This window comes from Solea solea, chromosome 18 (assembly GCF_958295425.1).
Source record: "Solea solea chromosome 18, fSolSol10.1, whole genome shotgun sequence".
In the NCBI taxonomy this organism is placed as follows: Eukaryota; Metazoa; Chordata; class Actinopteri; order Pleuronectiformes; family Soleidae; genus Solea; species Solea solea.
Window position 1 is genome coordinate 18,188,906 of NC_081151.1, and position 25,324 is coordinate 18,214,229.

The 25,324-nt window shown below is 39.9% G+C and overlaps 1 protein-coding gene across 5 annotated transcripts in view; it reads left to right on the plus strand.

The window, feature by feature from the left end:
• The window catches only part of LOC131444301 (DNA (cytosine-5)-methyltransferase 3A-like), a 56,465-nt gene that overhangs the window by 26,391 nt on the left and 4,750 nt on the right, over positions 1-25,324 (plus strand). For 2 of the 5 annotated variants that reach the window (XM_058614492.1, XM_058614496.1), the window contains 18 exons: positions 849-895; positions 2,648-2,794; positions 9,102-9,497; positions 11,096-11,254; positions 11,482-11,589; positions 12,110-12,266; positions 12,391-12,537; positions 13,915-13,959; positions 14,313-14,392; positions 14,511-14,623; positions 16,590-16,773; positions 16,863-16,947; positions 18,071-18,216; positions 19,568-19,658; positions 19,752-19,900; positions 20,245-20,345; positions 21,848-21,917; positions 23,670-23,788. In XM_058614492.1, coding sequence (XP_058470475.1) covers positions 849-895; positions 2,648-2,794; positions 9,102-9,497; positions 11,096-11,254; positions 11,482-11,589; positions 12,110-12,266; positions 12,391-12,537; positions 13,915-13,959; positions 14,313-14,392; positions 14,511-14,623; positions 16,590-16,773; positions 16,863-16,947; positions 18,071-18,216; positions 19,568-19,658; positions 19,752-19,900; positions 20,245-20,345; positions 21,848-21,917; positions 23,670-23,788 — 2,344 coding nt within the window. The remainder of the gene's footprint in view (positions 1-848; positions 896-2,647; positions 2,795-9,101; positions 9,498-11,095; positions 11,255-11,481; positions 11,590-12,109; positions 12,267-12,390; positions 12,538-13,914; positions 13,960-14,312; positions 14,393-14,510; positions 14,624-16,589; positions 16,774-16,862; positions 16,948-18,070; positions 18,217-19,567; positions 19,659-19,751; positions 19,901-20,244; positions 20,346-21,847; positions 21,918-23,669; positions 23,789-25,324) is intronic. The other 3 variants (XM_058614493.1, XM_058614494.1, XM_058614495.1) reach the window with 3 other exon arrangements.

A 25,324-nucleotide genomic window follows, 5' to 3' on the forward strand; every position in this document is an offset into this window, starting at 1 on the left:
TATATTTCTATTTCCATTAAACAAATCAAAAAGAAACTTAAAACCGAGCACAGAATATAAGAAATAACATACAACCCCCCTAGAGGTTGGGGGAAACACAAATAAAAATGAGACATGGCTCCTACATATATTGTTACAGTCATTGGACATTATCCCAGTATTATTGCAAAGTGCAATTCTTTCTGTCACAATAATTGTTGTCTAGTCAAAAACTCCACAATTCACAGAAATCAATCAATCAATCAATCAAGACAGAAATACCTAAATCTGTACTTGGGTAAGATAATTAATTTACAACCCAGCAGTTTAGCACATACATTAGATACATTTGAGTTGTGACCAAGGCTCTAACACAGTTTCTTATTTAAAATAACATAAAAATACATGTTTCTAGACTGTCCACTTCTACATAACCCAGCAGCAGCAAGCTGAGGTCCATGTCTTGATGCAGTTGAGGCTTTGGAGATTATAAACTGGTCCCAGTGTCACAAAAATGAAGGCGTATGTTGCTGCCTTGTGGGTCGTGCTAATAGCAATAGTCTTTGTGTATCTCATGATCAGAAGTTTGTCTTTTTCCAAAGTAAACATTGTCTCCTCTATACACCCATCAAGCTCAAAACCTAATGAGAAAGGAGCTTTCCAGTGCCTGCTGATTTATTAACTTGATTTGATCAGACTTAATGTAATGCTATGAGGGCAGACTTTAACACTCTGGGGTAATAGATGTGATGAATGAGAAGCCACTCATGTTTATCATACAGTATAGACACTGGAGTAAGCCATGTGACCGATTTCCACTCTCCTGTAAATGATTCAGGCCGTCCATTGTGTTGCTGTCTTCTCTCTAGATGTGGAGCACAAGGACGAGGACGGAGGTGATGCGGTCAAGACGGAGGTAAGATTTCTGCTCTGTTGGTGTCTTCTTTTTTTTTTTTTTTCTTCCTCTCACTCTAAATTTAACTCTGGAAGTGACTTCCACACTTTCCAGCTGCCTTTCTGGTGACAAAGCATCTTTCCTGTCACAGACTGTGAATCCTCTGCTTTGCCACCATGATAGATGGTCACGGTGCAGATTGAGCAAAACCATAAACTCTTTAATGGGACAAAGAGTCCGCCCTGTGATGTTATAGTAATGTCCTACTTGTGTCTTAATATTGTAGGACATGTGTGTTTGTCTTGTATGACTGTAGCTATATTTCCTTACCTTAGTTTTAGCATAGTTTATATTAGCTTATTTTAGCTCAGGCTACAAACAGCTAGCTTGGTTTCATTTTTTCAATACTCTGGTACATTTAGGAAGCATTGCAATTTGCTTTCTTTTTATACATTTTATGAGAAGATTTTTATATTTTTTTCCATTCTCACATGTGTCTGTAAATGATAATGTGGAGTTAGTTTGTTTGTTTGTAAGCCTAGCTTAATACAAAGACAAGGAACAAGGGGAAATCCAATTGTCCAGTCTGTCAGGATTAAAACATTGAAATTCAGTTATTGCTTTGTTGTCTGTGGTCTCCCACGTTTTTAGAATCAAGTTTGCTTTGATAATTACATATTATCCTCTAAAAAGAAGATGGTATAAATATGAGATAATGTTTTATTTTGTAAGCTTTGGTGTTGCTAGTAGGTGGATTGTGTTGCTTTCACTGTTAGCTGTTTCCCTCTGTTTGCAGTCTTTATGCTAAGCTAACCCAATCAGCTGCTTGTTTTCTATTGAATGAAGTGTTTTTTCCCTTAAATTTTATATGTTATGACTGTTTTCTTAATGCATACTATGCAGGATTTTTCTCGAAGTTGGTTCATTTATAGGTTCATAAAAATTATCCCTATCAATTATTAACTAAACAAACTTTATTGACGACCCTGTAGAGGTGTGCAGCGCCATGTTTATCAGCAGAGACCCTGCCCTCTGACTGCTTTTTTCTTATTTCCTTCTTATCTCTCTGTGTCCAGAAAGTTTCTGGACTGCAACCTTTGGGCAGTGGGTGTACAGCCCACAGCCAATAACACAGGAGGGTGGGATACATGGCTGCCCCTATGTTTTTCTCTCTGTCTTCTCATGATGTATACTGTGTGTCTGTTTGACTGAGGGCAACACACACACACACACATATGCTCCCTCTACACTCTCACCTCTCTTTTTACAACTTAAATTGTGTATTTAAAAGATATAACGGTCAAATCCTGCATACTATACATTACACTTCAAGTATATTTCCTGTTTTCGCAGGCTTTTTCACAAATGTGTGGTGAAAAGTTAACTGTTTCTGCACTTGGTAGAGTCCAGAAAGACTGCTTGGTTCTCTTGCCTTTGAAAGAAATGGTACCTAATGGTGTATAGAATTGAAATATCAAATACACTTGGGGGGCTCGTCGTATCACTTGGTGCTGCTGACCTTGAGACTGTTGCCACCGTGGCATCACTTCATGCTGCCTGACCAATCACAAGGCTAATTGCACAAACATCAGAGTCATCTTATTTTTAAGAAATTAGACAATCGCATCACTTCAAGTTGTCGCACAGGCTCCAGCGACAAATTGGATGCACAGATTTCCCACAAATCTGGATGGTCCCTTATGAGTGAAATTCATAAAGGAAGGATCAAAATTAAGTAGCTAACTTTTTTTTTTTTTGTAACACCTGAAACAGGGAGGTCGAGGCAGGCCGCGAAGGGGAGTTGGTTGGGAGATCAGCCTTCGTCAGAGGCCCATGCCCAGAATAACCTTCCAGGCTGGTGACCCTTATTACATTAGCAAGCGGACCAGAGAGGAGTGGCTGGCCAAGTGGAAGATGGAGGTGAGTACCGCAGCACTGTCCAGCCACCAGAGACCGCAGAGTGAGTGACAGCTGTGGACTTAACCTGCCAGGGTCGAAAGATTGGCGCTTGTGGTGTATTTACGGCCAAGTGTATTTGATGGGTCATTTGATATCTCATGGAGGTACCATTTATTTCAGTGGAGTATCCAGGGCCGTTGACTCAGTTGGCTCATGTGTTTCCTGGCTTTGTTTCTTGTCTATTGTATTAGCAGAGGAGAAATCACACGCAGCTGTGGTGAACACATGTGTCTTATCGCCTTGACGTGATTCATGTTTCCTGGATAAAACTGTTGCCGTAAATTAAGGTTTGCATAATTCTGAGAGGTTTTGATGTCAAACATGGCTTAAGCTTCTGAGGTTCAGTTTTTGCCTTTATTTGATATTTGACAGTGTGGCGAGACAGGAAGTAGGGGGAGTGAGCGAGTGAGAGCGAAAATGAAGTATGACATGAGTCCACAGTTAGAATTTAAGTGGGAGCCCTGTGGTAATATGGCATATGACATAACCTTTGTGTTACTAGGGGCACCCCCTGGTAATTTCCCTCTTACCCTGCAGTGGTATAGAACCATTACTTTTGCTACATACTAATGCTTGGAGTTTTAAAATTTCACAACCAGTTTTGCATTACAGTTTGAGTTGCAGATCCATGAGTTTGAAGGAAAAACTCATTGAAGGTTGCGTTTTTCTTTTGCTGATATCTGAGCCAGTGATTTTGACCAATATCAGACCAATAATGATACTGAATATCCTATCAGCTCATCCCTACTAAACCTAAATGCTCAGGAAACAATGTCATGACAACAGCCATGTGTCATAAAGCAATGAAACAGGAATTTGTACTTGAAACTCTCAAATTGTTCTAGGTTCTCTGTGTCTTTTTGACCCAGGGTAATTGCACGTCTCTGCTGTTACATTGTAAAATGTAGTTCTAATGACGCTTTTCTTGTGCATATAGTTTAAAATAATATATGGCCACTGTAGCTTAAAAAATTGAGACCGTAAACATACTTTTCAAATGGGAGTCTGGTCACCATGATCATTACTTTGAGTTTTACTTTGAGCTTTTCAGGTGTCTCATATGATCCTCAGATGGAGTTTCATCAAAGTTTAAGTGAAGTGAATCTCAAAGACAGTAGGAAACCTTAAATCTCAAATTAAATCACATTTGGACGTCTGGAAAATGTAATAGAAGACCATGTGTTGTGATTAAAAGTTCCAGAATGTTTTTTTTAAATCAAACATTCTGATTTCTAATGTGGAATAAAGCAACCCTGCCCTCCAGATTACTCATTACTTACTACTCATTAGGTGTGTAAAGCAGCATGAGCTTTAGTGCACCTTCATCTCTTGCATAATGAGGAGTCCCCTGTACTATAAACATGGGCTCTTCCATTTTTTTCTGCTCTCATCAGGCGAGAGCTGGGGGATCAGTCATATAAATGTCTCCAAGGAGGAAATATTGCCAAATTAGCGGGGCACGCCGGATTTCCACACGTGGAGATGTCGTAAAAAAATATGTGGCAGTTTACATTCTCCTCTTAATAAGCTGAGTTTTAAGGGGATTTGCAACCTTGATCTCATTAGCAGAAAGACTTTGTTTTGGCATCAAAGCTCATTTCCTGAGGAGTAACGTGAGGCATCACCTTATTTGGCTTCTGCTTGTACTCCTGCCACAGAACATGTTGCTGTTGCGCGCTCCTGCAACAGGAAGAGGACACGGTGGCTGAAAAGGGTTACTGCCGTCTTGCACTTTCTCCAGGACCTCTCTCTCTCTCGCGCTCTCTCTTTTTTCTTTTAAATGTTACAGTGGACTTCTCCGTCTCTCCCTCGCTTGTTTCCTCCCCTATTCTTCTCCCGACCCCTCCCCCAACTATGGAAATGGACTCTGTGCTATGGATATGAGGGTGAAAATGAGGTTTGCAGCAAATTTCCAGCCCTGCTTGCAAGACAGCCTCTTGGCTCACTGCCAACATTTTGCAAGTCCTCTCTAGCCAACCAGGATTCCTGTCGGCAATCACCTGACCCTGAATTCCTAGACAAAGAAATGTTCATGCTTTCTTTTTTTTAAGCGATCTCTTCTGCCCCGAGTGTGGGGGTGAAAAAAAACTCAAGCCAAACACTGGATTATGAGGGTTGCGCGCTGGCGTGTATGGGTATGTGCACTGCATTGTTTGTTTGATAACACAGGGGGGATAGTGTGCATGTCTTATTAGCCAGCTTAAGCAAGGGGAATATGCTGACTTCAGGTATTTCCACGAGAGTTGTTGTGAACCATCTGCTCCGCACGGCTTAAAGGGAAACCATCTCTTTAAAAAAAAAAAAAAAAAAAAAAAAAAAAGGAAGAGTGAACAGGCTTTAGCCGTGTTTGGGAAAAAGTTACTTTGCATGAAAAAAAAGTTTTCCCTTGGGGTGAATGTGTGCTGAAACTATTTCCTGTTTCATAACAGTGCCTAGAAATGTCAAAGAACCATTCTTTTCTTTATAGATCAAGTACATGTGCCTCTTAAAGACGTTGTTTTTTCAGTGCAGATTCTACCTTGCATAACATTGAACCGGGAAAAAGGTGAAGTGGCCATGCAGGCCTCAAAGCCCTTTCCTTGCAAGCACCGTGCACTTTGTTCTTTTTGACTCGGCACATAAATTTACTGTAAGAACAGTAACTTGATAACTTGAAAAGAGTCGTTCTGTGCAGTGAGCCCCGCCACCTCCTCGGGGGGGGGGGGGGGCATTTCTTAACAAGCCCACTTGTGGATTTATGGGGAATTCTGTTTATGTATTCATCGTTGACTTTGTAATATTCCTAATTATCTCTAAAAAGGATGCAACACAATGAGAACCAGATGGCCTCTTTTGCTGTGACCCCCCAAGGCCACTCATGAAATGCACTGCCTTTGTAGGGATCTGTGTTAAAATCGGGGCTAATGAATTCAGAGGGCCACATCGCTGCACCACAGAACCTGCCACTTGTGCGTTTTCAGTCTTTCCTTGATCCGGTGGATCTCGAGTTAACCACACCTGTCGCGACTCTTGGGACATTTCTGCTGTGTGTCCGTCGTCTCCCTTTGCACTGAAGACTTATTTCACTGCATAATCCACCAGACAGGCACAGAAAGCAGCCCCCGCTGTGTCTCTCTCTTGCCTGTTGCACACGAGAAACTGCCACATTCAAAGGTCAAACTCTTTTGTGTTGCATCAAAAGGCTCGCTGTCACATCGCGTGAGGAAGTGACGTTCGTTGAAGGGTGTTTTTTTTTCACGTGTGATGGCACAATGAGTAGCACCTTTTCCTGCTACTTAAACGTCTTTGCTCTCTCGTGCTCGAGTTTGTCTGAGGCTTCTTGCCCTTTCTTTGTCCACACATTTACACCTTATGCACAACAACTGGACTTTTGATTCTTTGGCCCTTTGAGACTATGAAATGTCCCTTGTAAAGTTAACAACTTTATAATAGACACTTGTTGTATTATAAATAACTGAAAGTGTGCAGTAAAGGCGACCTTTTTGTTAACAAGTGCAGCCCAGATTGGATATTAAAGTATCATTTGCACTCCCCTGAGACCTATATCTCTCACCCCCTGAGCCCTCGGGGTATCATGCTGCATCGTCTCTAAGTTAGCTCTTATTGTGCACCCAACATGTCTCTACAGAGCTTCAGAGCTTCTGTTTTCACTTTACCCTTTAAAAAAAACATTCTGTGATTACTATAAGTACAGTAACTCAAGTTTTTTTTTCCATTACCTTCATACATACGTATTTGTTCCAAGAGGAAAAAGTTAGTTGTGAGGTTGTTTAAGCACAATTTCCTCCCGGTGCTCATACATCCACAGTTTGTCTGCTGTCATTTTTGGTATTTGTCTTCAGCACAGCGTGACAGCAGATATAAGTGGTGGTATTTCTGTGCTGTCAGTGACAGGCAGGCGTGCGTAAATGATAAAGACCGCATTGTGTCTCTGCTACCTCCTTTTTTCTACTTTCCCCCTTTAGACTCGGAGGGCCTGTCTTGCTGGTAGAGCTGCACACACACTGTGAGGCCCCCAAAAGGGGGCATTTACAACTGGGAAGACGTCCAGACACAAATATCTGGTTCCCTATAGCCACTGTACTTTTCTCTCCTCCCCCCACTGGCATTTTCAGCGTCACTTTCTTATTGGCTCCGTGAAGCAGGAACCCTGGAGACCGAGGCTGACCCAAAACACGCTGAAAAAAAACGCAGTAGCAATGGCTCGGCTGCCTTATTGTGTTCCGTATACATTTTGATAACTGGCGCTGGACTAAATGTATAAAATCTTGCTTTGCAGTTTACTCTTATCACCTCATTTACTGAGACTGCAACCCCCCCTGCTCAGCAATATAACTTCAAATCGGATCTCCCCATACGCATAACACATTTAGTAGTGTAAATGACATTTGTTAGTTTTTGCAGTTTACCATCTGGAACCACACATCCAAGCAGGCTGTCGAACACTAACTCCAGTGTGCTTGCGCTGGAGCCAAGAGGCCCAACACATATGGCCACTGGCTTTGAACCATCCATCCAGCACTACAGTACAGATATTTATAAACCACAGCAGAGCCTCTTGATTGAACGGCACATGTTTCTACTCTTCTGCACAGATACCCCACCCCATGCCGTCGAGGCACCTCCTCCCTGTAAAGGCGCTATTGTTTACTAGTCACTCTGGGAGAGAAGAAGGAGGATTTGTGCTATACTGTCTCTCAGTCTCTCTCCTACTTGCCCCCTTTTCTCCTCTTCTTCGCCGCCGTCGTTCTGTGCATTTACAGTGTGTGTGAGAGACCTGAGAACCTGAGAAAGTAAGCACAGCTGGGCAGCGCTGCTCTCACGTGGAGCCTATACTATGACTAACACGTGTTTACATATGGGGCTGCTGCTACGTGTGTGTGTGTGTGTGTGTGTGTGTGTATAAAGGGGAAAAAGAGAATGAGAGAGGAAGAAGAAAGTAAGCATGCAAGTCCTAATGTTGTGTGTTTGGCAGAAAGAGATCAGAATGAGTGCAGCTGTTGGGGATTTACTGTGAGAGGCTTAAGTCCCGGCTGTGTCTCGTCCTCTCTGATCGACCTAGCAGTTCAGTGTCAGGTACCACAAACCCAGTGAACTCCCCCCTTGCAGCTATGGACACTATAGAGTTACTGTATACACCGCTGCTGATGGATGGGCACGATAAAGGCGTGTTTACAAAAAGTGCTCAGGCTCCCACTGTCAAGATCCTGCACGTATGCAGCAGAGTCGTGGTGCACCTCGTGGTGTTCAGCTCACTACGATTTCACTGACAGTAGTGAATGGCCAGAAACGTGGCAGGAAGTGAGCATGGCACTTGGGTCACCAAACTGCAATTCTATGCATATGTATACATAGCACATATTTTTAATTCAGGCTTAAGGATATAATGTGGAACATTTCATTTTTTTTATGATGTCTTTGCAGATCTGCTGCTGTCTCGGGGTTGAATTTTGAAAATCGCCATAAATAATATGCTTTTTAATGCTCTAAATGCTTCTCTGCAGTCAGTAAAATGCCAGGACTCTTCAGTATGAAGCTGTGCATCTGTTAGTGTCCCGCATCCTTTCTGTTCTCTGAGTGAAAACAGGGAAGGAGACGTTTGAGTGCTTCTTTTACTTTGATTTTCCAGCTGTAATGTGGTACGCACTGGAATACAAAAAGACTGAGAGGATCAGCTGCAGGACCATTCATGCAGAATGTGATCAATATTTCCATACTGACCAATGAGGAAGCTTTTGCCACTTTAGTGCCACTTCTTGATGGTGTATGTGATTTATGCATTATTACATGTCATTTAGCAGTGTAATTTATCATGTAATTTACCCGTTAAAGAGTGATTGCCTTACACTATAAATTCCAAATCCCTTAGAACAAAGTTTTAGAGCCACATGGTGTAGTGGTTTGCAGTGGTTTACCTTTACAAGTTAGCATGCTAGTTAGCATGTTCTCCCTGTGTGCGCGCGTGTGTTTTCTCCGGGTTCTCCGATTTCATCCCACAGTGCAGATTTGGGGATTAGGCTAACTGGACTGGACTGTAGGGTTTGAGTGTGTCTTTATGTGGCCCTGTGATGGACATAAAGTTGTGTCCACAGCACAGGGTATCAAACACTGTAATGGGAGTTAAAGATTGCACTGATGCTTTCTTTCTTTCTTCTCTGACATATTTCCTGATCTGTTTTCACCGCTGTTTTGATATTCTGAAAAGTAACATCATGGCTCAGTGTCAGAGATTGCACACGTCATTGTAAAAGCCCCGTCTGTGTTTCAGGCAGAGAAAAAGGCCAAACTGATGTCAGCGATGAGCGCAATGAAGGATCTTGAGGAGAATGAAATGGAGGCCGAGAAAGAAGAGGTCTCAATAATAAAGCACCCGCAGCCTTCAAAGCAGCAGCAGCAGCAGCAGCCGAAGCAGCATCATCCACCACCGCCACTGCCACCACCGTCGCCTCAGACACACACTCAGTCTCAGCCTCAGTATCAACAGCAATCTCAGCTGTCACTGCCACAGCAACAACAACAACATCAGCAGTTGCCTCAGCAGCAGCAGCAGCAGCAGCCGACTGACCCAGCTTCCCCAACTGTGGCCACGACTCCTGAGCCTGTCGCCATCATAGGTGGAGACAAGACGTGCCCCAAGTCTGCAGACACCGAGTCTGAGTACGAGGTAGGTTTAAATTCAACATCGTTCAATGACGTTATGTTTTTACCCGTGTGTCTGTCTGTCTGTCTGTCTGTCTGTCTGTCAGCACGATGATGCGTGAGCCCAGAGGAATGCATTACATTTTAGAGGATTTAGTGAAACTAGTGGATGATCCCTCTCCATAACACTGGAATATGTTTTTTTTTTTTTTTTTTGTTTTTTTTAAAGTAAATTTGTCATTATTAAGTATTTAAAGTGCACTTAATATTCTATAATGTACTACTTCCCGTCACAATGAAGTGAAAGCCAGACTGGAGTTTCTCTTATTATAATGATAATAATGATGATATTAGAAAGTCCATCATAGAATTTGGTGTACCACAGGGGTCAATTCTAGGGCCTACGTTGGTTTGAATTTACATATGATCTGCCCAATTTTTTTTAAACTGTGTCATACTGTGATATTAAGGTTTTCTGATTATAATGGTGTTTAAATTTTATAGGAACTTTATATAAACATAGGTTGTTGTTGTTAAAATGTCGCTTTTTCTACAGAGAGTAGTATGTTAAAAATGATACTGTTAATGATACATATTTTAACCCACCTCACACATATATATATATATATATATATATATTACATTTTTGATCAGTTGATGCGATAATATCAATTATTATGTAATAGTGATTTTTGTACTTGTACACTGACGTCTGGTTGTAGACTCAGGGTGATACAACGGAAATGTCCACTAGAAAAGAGATTACGCTTAAAATCGGGGTTAATCCTTGGAGTTGAGTCAAATAGCCATTTGTGATTTGGGGAAATCATTCACCTGTGGTGTGATGCAGCTTTCAGTCAGAGTTTGCGTAGACGTTTGCCAAATATGCACCTCAGAGTCTGTGGTAATGGCCATAATGTGATACAGAGGACATCTGCTGTACATTACTGTACATTTGATGTAATGCAGCTGCATGAAAAACAGGTGTCTTGCTGATTCATTTCCCCCTCGTTGAAACAATTTATTGCTGTGAGTGCGGTGAATTTGCCCAGGCTTTACATAACTACTTATAAAACCTTTAGCTGTAATCTCCAGAATCAATAAACAGACTCTGATGAGTACGTTGTGTTTATAATGGGAAGTTTAAAGAGGAAACGGCAAGTTATGTCGAACAATTTGGGAGTTTTTATTGTTTTTTGTTTATATTAACTGTAGGTTAGAGCAGAAACAATTTGTCAAAAACATTAAACTCCTTGTAACTTCTTAATATTGAGCAAATGCTGCTTATACTAGATAAATATTGGGTTTTTGAAGCAATTTGAAGATTAAATTTCCCCTTTGCTGAAATTGTGATAATCAATTTTCACTTTTTTCTGATATTTTCTAAGCCAAATAGAATAATAAATGGATAATGGAAATCACTGCTACTTTCTGGACTTATTTATAAGTACGCATGTGAGTGTGTGGGTGTGTGAGATGTATCATGTTTTTAAATGTTTATGCAAGATTTGTAAGCCTTTCATTATCTCGAAAACCTTAAAACACAAGGCAGCCTGTGTGTTTTCACAACTTTGTCCGGTGGTTAATGCAGAGTGAATGACTTGTCTTTTATTTTGGCTGCAGGACAGTCGTGGTTTTGGCATCGGAGACCTGGTTTGGGGGAAGCTGCGAGGCTTCTCGTGGTGGCCAGGCCGCATCGTGTCATGGTATATGACGGGACGGAGCAGAGCGGCGGAGGGAACTCGATGGGTCATGTGGTTTGGAGATGGAAAATTCTCAGTGGTGAGTGTTAAGAGCCAGCATTAACATTAATATGAGGTGATTTTTTTTTTTCTCTCTGTTTACAGTGACACCCACAATTTTATAATACCCTTTATTGTTTTATAGGTTTAAGCGATTGCTGTTTTCCACAAAAGTCATAAATCTCACTCCCTATATCTCGCAGAACTCCTATATTTAAATGTCCCACAGCAGTGAATATTGATTACATTTTGTGTTCATGTTTGCAGGTCTGTGTAGAGAAACTCATGCCTTTAAGTTCCTTTAACATCGCCTTTCACCAGCCTACTTACAACAAGCAGCCCATGTATAAAAAAGCCATCTATGAAGTGTTACAGGTGAGTGTGAGAGCAGTGTGATTCAAAATATTGTTTTCAGTTTGAATTATGTTTAGGGTTTTATGAAATGATTGGCTACGCACATTTGTTTAATAGCATTGTAGAGTTGTTTAAAGACATATTTAAAGAAATGGGGGGGAAACAATTCACTAGAATTCACTTCTGAAACTCTTCATGGGCGCTTATTTGTGTTTTTCAGTCATATTTCTTGCTTTACATAAAACAAATCACTCTCGGTGTGCCAGGTGTCAAAAGATCTAAACACCGCTATACTGCGACATACAGAGAGAGACGTGCCCTAATTTACAGACATTTAAATTAGTTTATATTTAAAAGCTACGCATTATAGTTTTATATTAAAGAAATTAATAATCCTGACAACCGTCTGCCTAGCAAATCAGTAAAAGTGTAATCGTGATACTCTTTCGGCGATACCTCTGTGATGGAGCCAACACACTGATCGCACTGAATCAGCAGATGGTTTTTGTGTCTCACATAAATAAACCTGCTGTTTTCTTAGGTGGCCAGCAGCCGGGCAGGCAAAGTCTTCATGGCCTGTCCTGACAGTGATGAGACAGAAACCTCCAAATCAGTGGAAATGCTCAACAAGCAGATGATTGACTGGGCCATGACAGGATTTCAGCCCACTGGACCAAAGGCCTTAGAGCCACCAGAGGGTAAGGGGAAGCTGATATTGCGCTGATTCCTCTACAAGCTCAAAAAAACTACTAACATGTTTTTAAATACGTCATTAATAATGTTGCCTATAATATTAACTGACTGATATTCTGTTTACCCCAGAGGAGCGCAACCCATACAAAGAGGTTTACCCTGAGATGTGGGTGGAGCCAGAAGCGGCAGCCTACACGCCCCCTCCAGCCAAAAAGCCTCGCAAAAGCACAGTAGAGAAACCCAAGGTCAAGGACATCATCGACGAGAGGACACGAGGTACGAGTGGTGCTCTGCAAATGAGGTTACACGGGGGCCGTGAACTCTTTATTCCCTCCCTTGGGAAGGGCGGGAGTGGTGTGAGAGTGCGTGGATGGACATGAGGTCCATTAGAGTGACAGGTTTAAGATGAAAGTGAGTAATGTGGCTAGACAAAAAGCCTTATTAAGACAATGAATAGATGTTTGTTTGTGCTTAATCTCAAGTGTGCTTCAGCTAAATTGCTCCAAGACATGGTGGTAGTGAGTCATTCATCAGTGCAGTGTATTACCTAAATAGTACCCACTTAATTTAATCACAAAACTGGCACTAATACTCGTGTGATTTAAAAAGTGAAAACGGGGAGTTAGCCCTTAATATCCTGTAAAACTGTATTATAGTCACCTAAATGTTGTTGTTTTTCTACACATAAAACCAACCGTCACGATGAAGTGAAAGTCAGACTGGATAATATCATATAATATTAATGACATTAGAACGTCCATCATAGAATTTGGTGTACCACAGGGCTCAATTTTAGGGCCTTTTGTTGGTTTGAATTTACGGTAACACTTTAGATTAGGGAACACATATTCACCATTAACTAGTTGCTTACTAACGTGCATATAAGTAGCATACCAGACCTTTATCAGTAATTATTAAGCACGTATTAACACCTTAATCAGGGAAAATCTTAATTCATGTCGTAATAGAGGTTGAATAAGGTGTTAATACGTGCTTAATAATTATTAATAAAGGGCTAGTGTGCTATTTATGCATGTTAGTGAGCACCTAGTTAAAAGTGAATGTGTTCCCTAATCTAAAGTGTTACTGAATTTACATAAATGATCTGCCCGATGTTTGTAAACTGTTATATGATATTAATGTTTTCTGATTATGAGGTTGTAGTTTAAATTTCATAGGAACTATATATATACATAGTTTGTTATTGTTAAAATGCCTCCTTTTCTTAATATTTTCAGCTACAGATAAAGTCATGTTAAAATTCAACATAGTGTTAGTGATACATATTTTAATTTAAATAAGAAAGATTTAAGTGTAAATGAAGATATCTTTAAAATTGTGTGCCCTTATAACATACAATCCAACTTTTAAGTGACTGAAACTTTTTGTTTGTTTTTACATTCTCGATCAGTTGATACTAATCTAGTTTTGGATGTACATTATTAACAGTTGAATCACAATTATTTTCAGTTCCGTCTTTGTGAATCCCGTTTTTGTTTTTGCTTCTTTTAATTACAAAGATGAACTGTTAGTCTGACGTTAAAGCAGAGATTGTGTTGTAAAGACTATTTAAGGCTATTTAATCGTCCTGATTTTGTTTTGATTTTGAGTCTTCATCCTGCTCAACCTTTCTTTTTTTTTTCATATTTCCAGAGCGGCTTGTTCATGAAGTGAGACAAAAGTGCCGCAGCATAGAAGGTAAGTGCTGTGTCCTCTGTGTGCTGTGGCTTGCGGCAGCGCTAGGGGGCCTCTCCTGGGATGAACACCCAGACGCTTTGTACTTGGCCTTGTTGTTGACAAGCAAAGTGAGGCCTGTGTGCATCTGAGTCAATCAAACAATAAGAGAACAAAGAGAAAGGAGTAACATTTCTGGGATGCCAGACTCCTGACTCTCTTGAGTGTTTTTTTTCCTCTCCAAACATACTCAGTCGGTCTAGACCCGTGTCACAGCTGTTTAAATAATTTAATTGAAATGTGTAGCAGCAGCGTGTTCACACCTCTCTGACCTCTGCCTGTGCAACTCTGACATTATTGCACTTCGTTTTCTGCAGACATCTGTATCTCCTGTGGAAGTCTGAATGTTGGCCTGGAGCACCCACTGTTTGCTGGAGGAATGTGCCAGAGCTGTAAGGTAAGTTGAGCTAAAGGTCAACTCGACTCACACTTCCTTTCCAAGTTGATCCTAAACTGAACATATTTCAAGCGCCGGCACCAGATGTGACCCTGTGAAATCATGTTGTTCCTCGCAGAACTGCTTCCTAGAATGTGCATATCAATACGACGATGATGGTTATCAGTCATACTGCACGATCTGCTGCGGGGGACGAGAGGTGCTCATGTGTGGAAACAACAACTGTTGTCGGTGAGTCTCCTGCTGGGTTTCTGCTGTGTCACGGGGGGGGGGAGGGGTCATGTAAATCATGTGTTATTTTCAAGCATCTTTTATTCCACAAGACGTGATCAACGCCATAAAGTCGAATGTTGTAGTTGTTTTTGCGGGACAGGGCTGATCCATGCTTTTTAGTGTAAAATCAAATTTTAATGTGCTTGTATTTTGGATGAAGTGCTTAACAAATGCTTGAAATACAGTATTTCGGTATGACAATTTTGGGTTGTTTATGGCGAAATTCCGTCTCTTTTAATGTGATGGAAAGAGTGAAATAATCTTTTTGAGTTTGTATATATTCATACCACAGCTGCAAGGTGCTGGAAAAGCATTAGAAAATAGACTTCAAGTGCTTGAGAAGTGCTTGAATTTTGGATAAAGTGCTTAAAAATGCTTGATATACTGACTGTATTTCCTGTAAAACATAATGTTGGTTGTTTATGGCAAAATTCCATCGCTTTTAATGTCATAGAAATAGCAAAACAATCTTTTTGAGTATATATACAGTATATATGTGTGTGTATTCATACCACAGTTGTAAAAAAGCATTAAATATAGCCCTAAAAATGCTTGAAACCATGGTAATTACAATAATTAAGCTTCCAAACACTCTAACATTATACAGTAGGCATGGGGCGATTTTAAAATTTTATGTCGCAATTATCCTGGCCCTAACATTTGTCATGTGATAACTGAAAAAAAGGGTTTTAATATAATTTTTGTGGTCTGAGACATCGCAGATGGGATATATACTGTATGTTTTAGTGAAAGATTTATTTGTAATTCAATACAATCACAGACAATGAATGAATGAATTAATGAATAAATAAATAATAAGTCATGAGGAAAGGCACAGCTGTCCCCATTGTGGCTAGAAGGGATTTTGTTTTTCTTCATTCATGATCAACACAATAAGAGAAATTCAACTTGTGCTTTTAATCACATTTAGAGATAATATTGTATATTGTCCCGTCACTATGTGACAACCTACTATAAATAATTGCGGAGACACAGCTGATCACAAATATTATATTAATTGTGGTTGTATGTGAGTTGGGGGGAGTCTGAAGAGAAATCCTCACACAGCCAGACTATTAAGATTAAGATCTAAAGAATACCACTGAAAACAGATTGAGCATTGTTAGACTGACGCTGGTACAGTCTGTAAACAATGGTTTGCTCTGTCGATGATGACATTTGGATGAAAACTCGCCGTCTCCCATTCAAAACAGTTTAAACTAGGCCCCTGCGGGAGTAAAGCAAAGACTGGTGCTGCAACTGCGTGGCCTGTTTCTGACTTTTGATGGAGAAGCAACAATGATGAAGTTGTTTATCGCGCTGTCTACGTTTAAGTATAAAGTCGGAGATATTCTCTGCTTGCATTAGACACTTCTGTGAGGTTACTGCAGCTGCGATGAACAATCTTAGTTTCTAAAACATTGCATAGTTGAAGTTTGTGCAGATTTATCGACTATAGCCTACATCAGGGGTGTCAAACTCAATTTAATTCAGGGTCTAATCTCAATTATTACCCTTTGTATTACATTTAATGCAGTATCTTTTCACAAAACATATTAAGTTTACCATTTACACGTGTGCATCGCAGCTTACATTAGAACAACATGATCTCAAGATCTAGAAATTATTTTATGACACCTTGTAAAACATAAATACACTTCATATGAACCCAAAAATTCAGTTTACATCATTTTTTTCTCTCGTTTTAAATTTTTCTTTCAGTTAACGAAAAAGGTCTTTTCAATTTTAGTTTTCGTTATTTCGTTAGTTTTCGTTAACTATAATAACCTTGCGTCTGAGTTAATGAAAAACAACATATCAAACAATCAAGTTTTACACATTTTAACTACTTATATGTGTTTTTCCATGCTTTACACATGTGTCTGCACAGATAATAGGATCTGCTGCCTCTCTCTTTGTTCAGGTGTTTCTGTGTGGAGTGTGTCGACCTCCTCGTCGGCCAGGGAGCAGCACACGCCGCCATCAAAGAGGATCCGTGGAACTGCTACATGTGCGGTAAGGAGGGCGCGCTTGGTCTGTTGGAGCGTCGCACTGACTGGCCCTGTCGTCTCCAGCACTTCTTTGCAAATAATCATGACCAGGATTTCGTAAGTGACGCGCCTTTAGCCGCTAAGTGTGTCAATGTTGACCATTTTCTTCTCCCGTACCTCTAATTTCACTCTCCGTTGTGTTTCAGGATTCACCAAAGCTTTACCCCCCAGTCATGGCGGAGAAGAGGAAGCCCATACGTGTCCTGTCGCTATTTGACGGCATAGCAACAGGTCAGACAAAGAAAAAGTATTATCCACATAGAAACGATGTGGATTCCTTTATTTTTTTCTTTAAAAGTTTTCTGTAAACACAAAACTTCCCAAAATGACACCAAACTATAATCTCATGACTGTATATGTGAGGAAGATGAGAGAGTAAATGATCTAATTGGGAATAAATCTGCCTCCTGTGTAAAGTCTGCAGCGGACTTTGCCCGACCCGTTGGAGATTATCGTGCAACTCAATATTTTAATATGGATTTAGTCATATGTCGTCATCCTTTTTATCTATATGAGAAGGCAAATATCGATGTTTTAATTAACAAATGTAGGCGCTCTAAAGTAAACAGTTCCTGCCAGGTTCACTCACCGGGCGTCATTACTTCATGTCTCCTCACTGGGGCGCTGCTCAAAACCCATTCTTATTTTATTTAAGTCAGAGACAGCGACAGAGCTGTACATCAGTCTAATGGTGCTTTTCCACAACATAGTACCGTCTCGCCTCGGTTTGTTTGTTTTTTTCCATTACAATATAGTACCTCCTCAATGTGGGCGGAGTCATCACTGCACGGCTGCATGAAACTGCTATGACTTTGTTTTACATGCGACACACACACAAACTAGTGACTTGTAAAGCAGTTGTTATCGATGTACTGAATAATTAGAATCATTTCATTAAAAAGATGAGTTCAGTACTTCCTGCATGACCGGCACGGTCACTGAACGGGGGTTGTGACGCTGCTCGTCGCTCACGATTGCAGCCTTTCAGCAGTGCTGTCCCTAAATACACCAGACTCCTCTTCAACGGTTCTACAGTTCAGCATTGTTCAGTTTGTTCAGCGTTTGATTCTTGTGTCGGACGTCTTGCTCATGACTCTTCCAGTAACGACACTCGGACCAATCAGTGGCCGGCAGTCTGACGTCACGCATAGTATCAGCTCAGCTCATTTGGAACCTTGCCTGAGCAGGTACTAAAAAAAAGTACCAGGTACTATCGCTAATGGATAAGCTGAGGCCAGTCGAGTCGAGTCGTGCTGGGACCATGTAGTGGAAAAGCAGCATAAGTGGACTTTCTCTGCTTGTTTTTTTGTTTTCATTCCCCCTGTGCACTGACCTTGCTTCCCGTCTTGTTCAGGGCTGCTGGTGCTGAAAGAGCTTGGCATCCACGTCGATCGTTACATAGCCTCCGAAGTGTGTGAAGACTCCATCACTGTGGGCATCGTCCGGCATCAGGGTCGCATCATGTACGTCGGCGACGTGAGGAACGTCACGCGCAAACACGTAAGTCGAGCGACCGCGTTTCCTTTATTGAGGGGAGTGGTCTGACTGTGACACGTCGGTGTTATTCTGCTGAGCGCTAAAGCTGACACGAGATCTGAAGAAAGGCCCGACGCTGAGTAAAAAGACCTGTCACCTATGATCATACGAAATACGAAGCTATAATTAAAAACGTTTCACTTGACAGCCAAACAAGTCCTACAATAACATGTGTGAAGGCCCGAAACCTCATTTATGCGGCTTTATCCTAATCTACACTCACATTATAGCCTCTATATTAGGAGGAGCAGTGTTTGTTTTGCTCTTCTGCTGCTGAAGAACATCTGCTCCAACGGGCAAACCTTGTTTTAATGAGCGGCGGTTTGAGTTACTGTTTCTCATCGTTTCACACCAGTCTGGTTATTCTCCTCTGACCTCTGACATCTATGAGGTGTTTTTGTCCTGCTCACTGGATGTTTCCCTCTTTTTTATTAGCTTTTATCTGTGTGTATTGTCATAAAAAAAACCCAGCAAAAGATGCCAGGTGAAGGTTTATTAGGACAAATGAACAACCATCCCTGAATCAAATATAACGGTCTACAAGAAAATGTGCATCATACTGCTGGAGGTTGGATATAGTAAGTGTGCACTTAGGTAAAAAAGTCTAAAGTCTAGACTAAAGACACACATAAACATAACGTAAATAATTATAATGAATAACCCTCATGAGACACATCACATTGTTTGAGGATTCTCAGGAGGTCAATCTGAGGAAAAACATGAGCGAAATTAAAAAACACAATAAAAGATTCACTTAGTTGAACCAACTCAACCCAATTAACTACTTAACAAATGTTAGCCTTGTTTACAATGACAAATTAAAAGCATTTTATTACGAATGAATGAAAATGCTGTCTAAAAACAAAAGAAACACACTTCACATGAACCCAAACGGACTATGTATGAAATTAATTTACAAAGACGAAAACGAAGCACATTTTCACTACAATTTCAGTTCATTTGAGTCAGTTTTATAAACACACAATTCAGTTTCAGTGTTTTCTTCCGTTAACTATAATAATAACAACCTTGATTTCCACGACAGCCCACAGCAGACAAAGCACACACTAGCTGTAGAGAGGCTGTGGCAGGTTCTCCTGTGTGCTTGTAAAAGGGTGGAGTGTGGAGGAGGGGGTGCTTCAATGTGGTTTCAATATGCGACCTCGCCACGAGATTCCACTTTAATTGCTTCGTTTTTAATAAACACAGTATGAAATCCAGCTCAAGTTCCCCCTCGGTGTTACCACATATTGTTATCTGCACTGCCTCTGTCTTTATCTCCCTGTTTCTCACTCTGTATCTTATCTCCGCACAGATACAGGAGTGGGGTCCTTTTGACCTAGTTATAGGAGGAAGCCCGTGCAACGACCTTTCTATAGTCAATCCTGCCAGGAAAGGTCTTTTTGGTACGTCCGCACAAAAAAAATCCCTTAAACGTCGCCAGTGTGTGTCCTTTACTACACTTCAGTGTTGTTTAACGGGCCGTTTGTGTCCCACAGAGGGCACGGGTCGCCTGTTCTTCGAGTTTTACAGGCTGCTGCACGAGGCGCGGCCAAAGGAGGGGGACCACCGGCCTTTCTTCTGGCTCTTTGAAAACGTGGTTGCCATGGGCGTGAGCGATAAGAGGGACATCTCCCGCTTTTTGGAGGTCAGCGTCTTCACCGAACGCAGTGTGGGATGGATTATGAATGCCCCCTGGTGGCGCTAAGTGTAGACACAGGCCATTAGAAAGGAAAGTTGGCCTCTTAATCTTCATGTAGCACTTTAATGTGCTTAAACGTAGATAAAAGACCCACGTCGGCTTTTCGCTTTAGGAATATTTTTCATTTTGAAATGATCGGATACCGTGTAAAATGTACTGAAGGTGATGCCAAAGTGATTTTTCTTCCTAAAAAACGCTCACTCAAGATTCCTCACATATAATGTAAAGAGAGGCATAAACAAGCTTGTTGCCATGGTTTCTCTCTCTAACTGGTATCTGTTTGTTTCCAGTGTAACCCAGTGATGATCGACGCTAAGGAGGTGTCCGCTGCCCACCGCGCCCGCTACTTCTGGGGTAACCTTCCTGGCATGAACAGGTTGGTGTGTGAATGGTGAGGGCAGCAGCAGCCTTTGACATACACAGTGGAAAAAAACAGCCCCTCCATATCCAAGGAATATATGACTAAATAAGAATATTCTGTCTGTTTTCTGCTGAAAGGTAACTTGGAAAATATATATATCTATAAAAAAAACATCAATGTTGTCAACCTTTTCACCTGTTAAGCCCTGATGCCTAAAAGACATATGAATGCTTCACAATATTAAGCTCCATATGCATGTTCTTGGTGTCTAAATACATCTCGGGACCTCAGAGAATCTATAACCAGTAATAGAAATATTGTGTCTGTTGTCTGTCTTCTTGATCCCCTTCAGCAACTCCTTGACTACAAATATACTAAATGTGATAGAATTTGAGCAAAGGGCAAAGCCTGCACAAAGGTTTTAGTCAGGATATCACCAGGCGGACACTCAATTTGGCACAACAGCCCTACAAACAACAACCAAATGGATAATTTTGTCTCCAAATGGAGTCGTTTTTATTATAATAAACATTCTTAGTGGGAAAAAGACAGCTATAAGGATTAGGAGTATTCCCTTTAAGGTCTTATAGGTACAGCATTTATTGCTGAATATGTATGTTGTCGCTAAATATTGTTCTCCTCACCCTTCAGGTGATTGTACACTTTACCATTATTATTATTATTACAACTTGTATGCTCATTTTTTATTTTCTTGATTGTATTTTTCAATTTTGTGTCAATTTCTTTTAATTCTTTCTCTGTTTCTGAATGTTTTTGTGCAGCACCTTAAATCTGCCATGTGGCGGTATAATTATTTTCTCTTCAATTTCGCCAACGTTTCACACACTGGTCTAGAGCTGCAACTCACGATCATTTTCACAATCGATTTAATCTGTTGATTATTTTCTCCATTGGTCCATGAAATGTCAGAAAACGTTGATCAGTGTTTGTCAAACCTGGAAATGATGATGTTCTTGAATGTCCTTTTTTGTCCAAAGAAAACCATAAAATATTCCCATTTAAGATGCTAAAACAATCAGAAATCGTGTTTCAATCAAAATAGTTGACGAATAATTTAGTAATTGAATTAATAATTGATTAATCGATTCATTGTTTCAGCTCTACACTGGACCTTTTAATAGTGAAAGCTTTTTTTTTAGTAAAGGAAACGTGCAAATGTGTGAAACATCGTTTCAGGAATCAGTGGTTCTCAGACTTAGTATACGAAGTAGAAAATATTGAGCTCTTGAAGTAGCACCATTATCATAATTATGAGAATTTGATATAGATAATTTGCTAAAATAGTGACAGATAAAGTGACTGTAGTTCTAATTATTTATTTTATTGTGATTTATTTGTGTTATTTGTGTCATTTTCTACACACTTTCCTCAGCTTCACTCTGATCACACACCCTGGGTTTTCCTCCATGTACCAGAGGAAGCTTACATACCACAGTTTGAGAACCATGGGGGTCTAAATAATAAGCTGTGTGAAACTGATGTTATTTTTTATTTTTTTTATTCTTCTTCAGGCCTTTGACAGCGATGTGCAATGACAGGCTCGACCTCCAGGACTGTTTAGAACACGGCAGGACAGCGAAGGTACTTAACGTGATGCTCCAAATGTAGTTTGACAGAAGTGAGTGCGTCACCTGGTGAAATGTCAGCACCTGTCCAAACCTGAGGACGTCCTGTTGTTTTTGTCTGGTTAGCACCGATGCCTCACAGCGAGAAGGTGTCTTGACTCCGATAGCTGTTGAAACGTGGCCTTTTTCATGTTTACTCTTGTGTTTGTGTTTTGGTATTTTTTGTTTTAGTCCAAATTCCCCCCCGTACAGTCCAAAGTCATGCAGATTAGGGTTAGGTTAAATTAGCGTCACCTGGGATTGGCTCTCACAACCCTCAAAGGATCTGGATGATTTAATAAAAAGAGAAACATGAGTTAGATATGTGAGGTGCTGTTGAATATGGAAACCATTAATGTTTTACGAAACAGAAAATGTGGTGTGGCACCTGAGGCCCCCTGGTGGGCAGTGAAGATACTGCAGGTTTTTGGTTTTGTAACTTAGGGTTCTTTATGGGTGCTGGAAATCCTTGAAAATGCTTGAATTATAATGTTGTGCTTTCAAGGTTTGTTTTTATTAAGTGCTTAAAAATGCTGTATTTCCTTCACAAAAAAAATCCTCAATGGCTGAATAATTTGCTTTCAAACATAATTTTGGTTGTTTATGGTGAAATTCCACCACTTTTAAAGTGATGGAAAGAGTGAGATAATCTTTTTTGAGTTTGTGTATATTCATACCACAGCTGCAAGGTGCTGGAAAAGCTTTGAAAATAGCCTTCAAGTGCTTGAAAAGCGCTTGAATTTTGGTTAAAGTGCTTACAAATGCTGTATTTCCTTAACAAAAAATTCCTCAATGGCTGAATAATTTGCTTTAAAACATAATTTTGGTTGTTTATGGTGAAATTCCATTGCTTTTAAAGTGATGGAAAGAGTGAGATAATCTTTTTTGAGTTTGTATATATTCATACCACAGCTGCAAGGTGCTGGAATTCTGACTATTTCCTTCACAAAAATTGCTTAATGGCTGAATAATTTGCTATAAAACATCATTCTTCTTGTTTATAACACAATTCCATCACTTTTAATGTGATAGAATATTACTTATAGAATCAGATAAAAAAAATATTTAATTAAATACAATCACAGTCAATGAATGAATGAATTAATGAATTAACACAGATCCCCATTGTGGCACATTAAAAAGTTAATCACAAGGACTGTAGGAAGTCACTTGTGTGAAATGTTGATGTTTTTTCTTCATTCACAATTAACATGATAACAGAAATTCAACATGATTAACTTATTGCAAGTGCTTTTAATCCCAATAAGTGATAAAATGGTATATTTTTTCCATCACTAATACACAGTGTACTGAATTCAATTAAACTTGCTATCTCAAAGTTGTAGAAACGTCACTAAATTAAGTAAATTCACTGAAATCTTGAGTGAAGTCCATAAGTATATATAAAATAAATAAGGTTTAAGGCTGACAGTTTTCCTAGATTATCACATTTAAAAGTATAGCCATATTAGGTATTATTTTCTGCCTGTTTATCAGATATATAATAGGTAAACATTGAGTAAAAAGTGTTGGAATCCACAGTATTTGCACACTAGTGACACCCAGTGGCAGCAGGAGGTAAAAGACTGAAAATCACTCACTTTTAAGACGTCTAGTAACTTCAAACTTATTCAACGACTTAGTGTTTGCTGTGATTCGATCTCCAATACTGTGAAATATCAAATAAATCCCTTGATGGACTTTTTCTCTCATTCTTTGTCTTGTCCAGTTTGGAAAGGTGAGGACCATCACTACCAGGTCTAATTCCATCAAGCAGGGCAAGGACCAGCACTTCCCCGTCTACATGAACGAGAAGGAGGACATACTGTGGTGCACTGAGATGGAGCGGTATGTAAACTAGGCCTGTAACGATACACCAAAGTCACCATTCACTTTGTATCACCATTTTTGACCCACGGTTCGATACACGGTTCTGGTACAAACTGCACTATTTATTAAAACACTTATAAATACACAATAAATTAATCCATGGCTACAGCTTCCACATTCTTTAACAAATTAAATTACATAAGTTATTGTTGAAAAAATGATCATCCACACTCTGATCCTAACAATAAAGTGAAACATTTCTCTTTTCTCTCACAAAACAAAACAACCTCAACTCTCATTGTGGAGATGATTTAAGTTTTAGACTAAAAACACATTTCTTTCGACTCTACCTCGACGACAAAAAAAAAAAAAAGCACTTATACATCCCACTTTAAAACTAGCACTTTATAGTTTGGCTTACTTGAAGCACTTACTTACTTACTTCTAGTTCTTGTTTGTACCCAAATGTTTAAATGCACTTATTGTAAGTCAATAAGCAATGCAATTATGTAATGTAATGTAATATCCCTAATATCAGTATTCATAGCCATGTTTCCTCCTCTCCCCATGTTGTTGAACTAGCGGTAGCCAAACCTTTGCTCACTCGTCGTATGACAGGCACACAGAGGAGACTTGATGAGCAAACTTCAACTTATTTAAGCTTAAAGTTTGTTTGGTTTTTTAAAGTTTGAGCCCCAGACATAACATGCGGAAAAAAAATTCAGAATCGTCTCCACAAAATACTAATTAGTATTAGGAATAATGTGTACTCGAAATTAATAACATTAATACCATTCTCATGAATTACCAGGAGAGCTGTACAAGTAAAGCAGGCAGAGAGGGCTAAAGGTTTGTGATGGACAGTGATAGAGTTTTGTTTTAGCTTGGGAATGAGTTACAAAGATATTTTCTCAAAAGCCTGACAATGCAAGTGTGTTGTGCCAAGGTCGTTATCCCCGACAGGATTTGTATCCCCTGCTACATGAGCGTGCATGCATTGAGCGAGGCAGAGGCGGGGTTATGTTGCTACCTGTAAAGTAACCTGGCTCTTAATATTCTGTTTAAATGCCTCTTGCTATTAACGATTCCTTGCATTGCCAGGCTGATAGAAATATTTTGTGCGTACGTTTTATCTATTTCGTGGGAACAGAGTAGTATTTTGTGCCCACAATTTAATATATTTGTGGCCAAGAATTAGTATTTTGTGGCCACGAAGTAGTATTTTGCGCCCACAAATTGGTATTTTGTGCCCAAAAATTAATAGTTTGTGTCCACGAATTAGTATTTTGTGCCCAAAAATTTATATTTTGTGCCCACGAATTAGTATTTTGTGGCCAGGAATTAGTATTTTGTGGCCACAAATTCGTATTTAGTGCCCACGAATTGGTATTCTCGTGGGCACAAAAATAATTAGTATTTTATGAATTAATATTTTGTGCGCACAAATTAGTATTTTGTGCCCACGAATTAGTAGTTTGTGCTCACAAATTAGTATTTTGTGCCCAAAAATTTATATTTTGTGGCCACAAATTAGTATTTTGTGCCCACGAATTA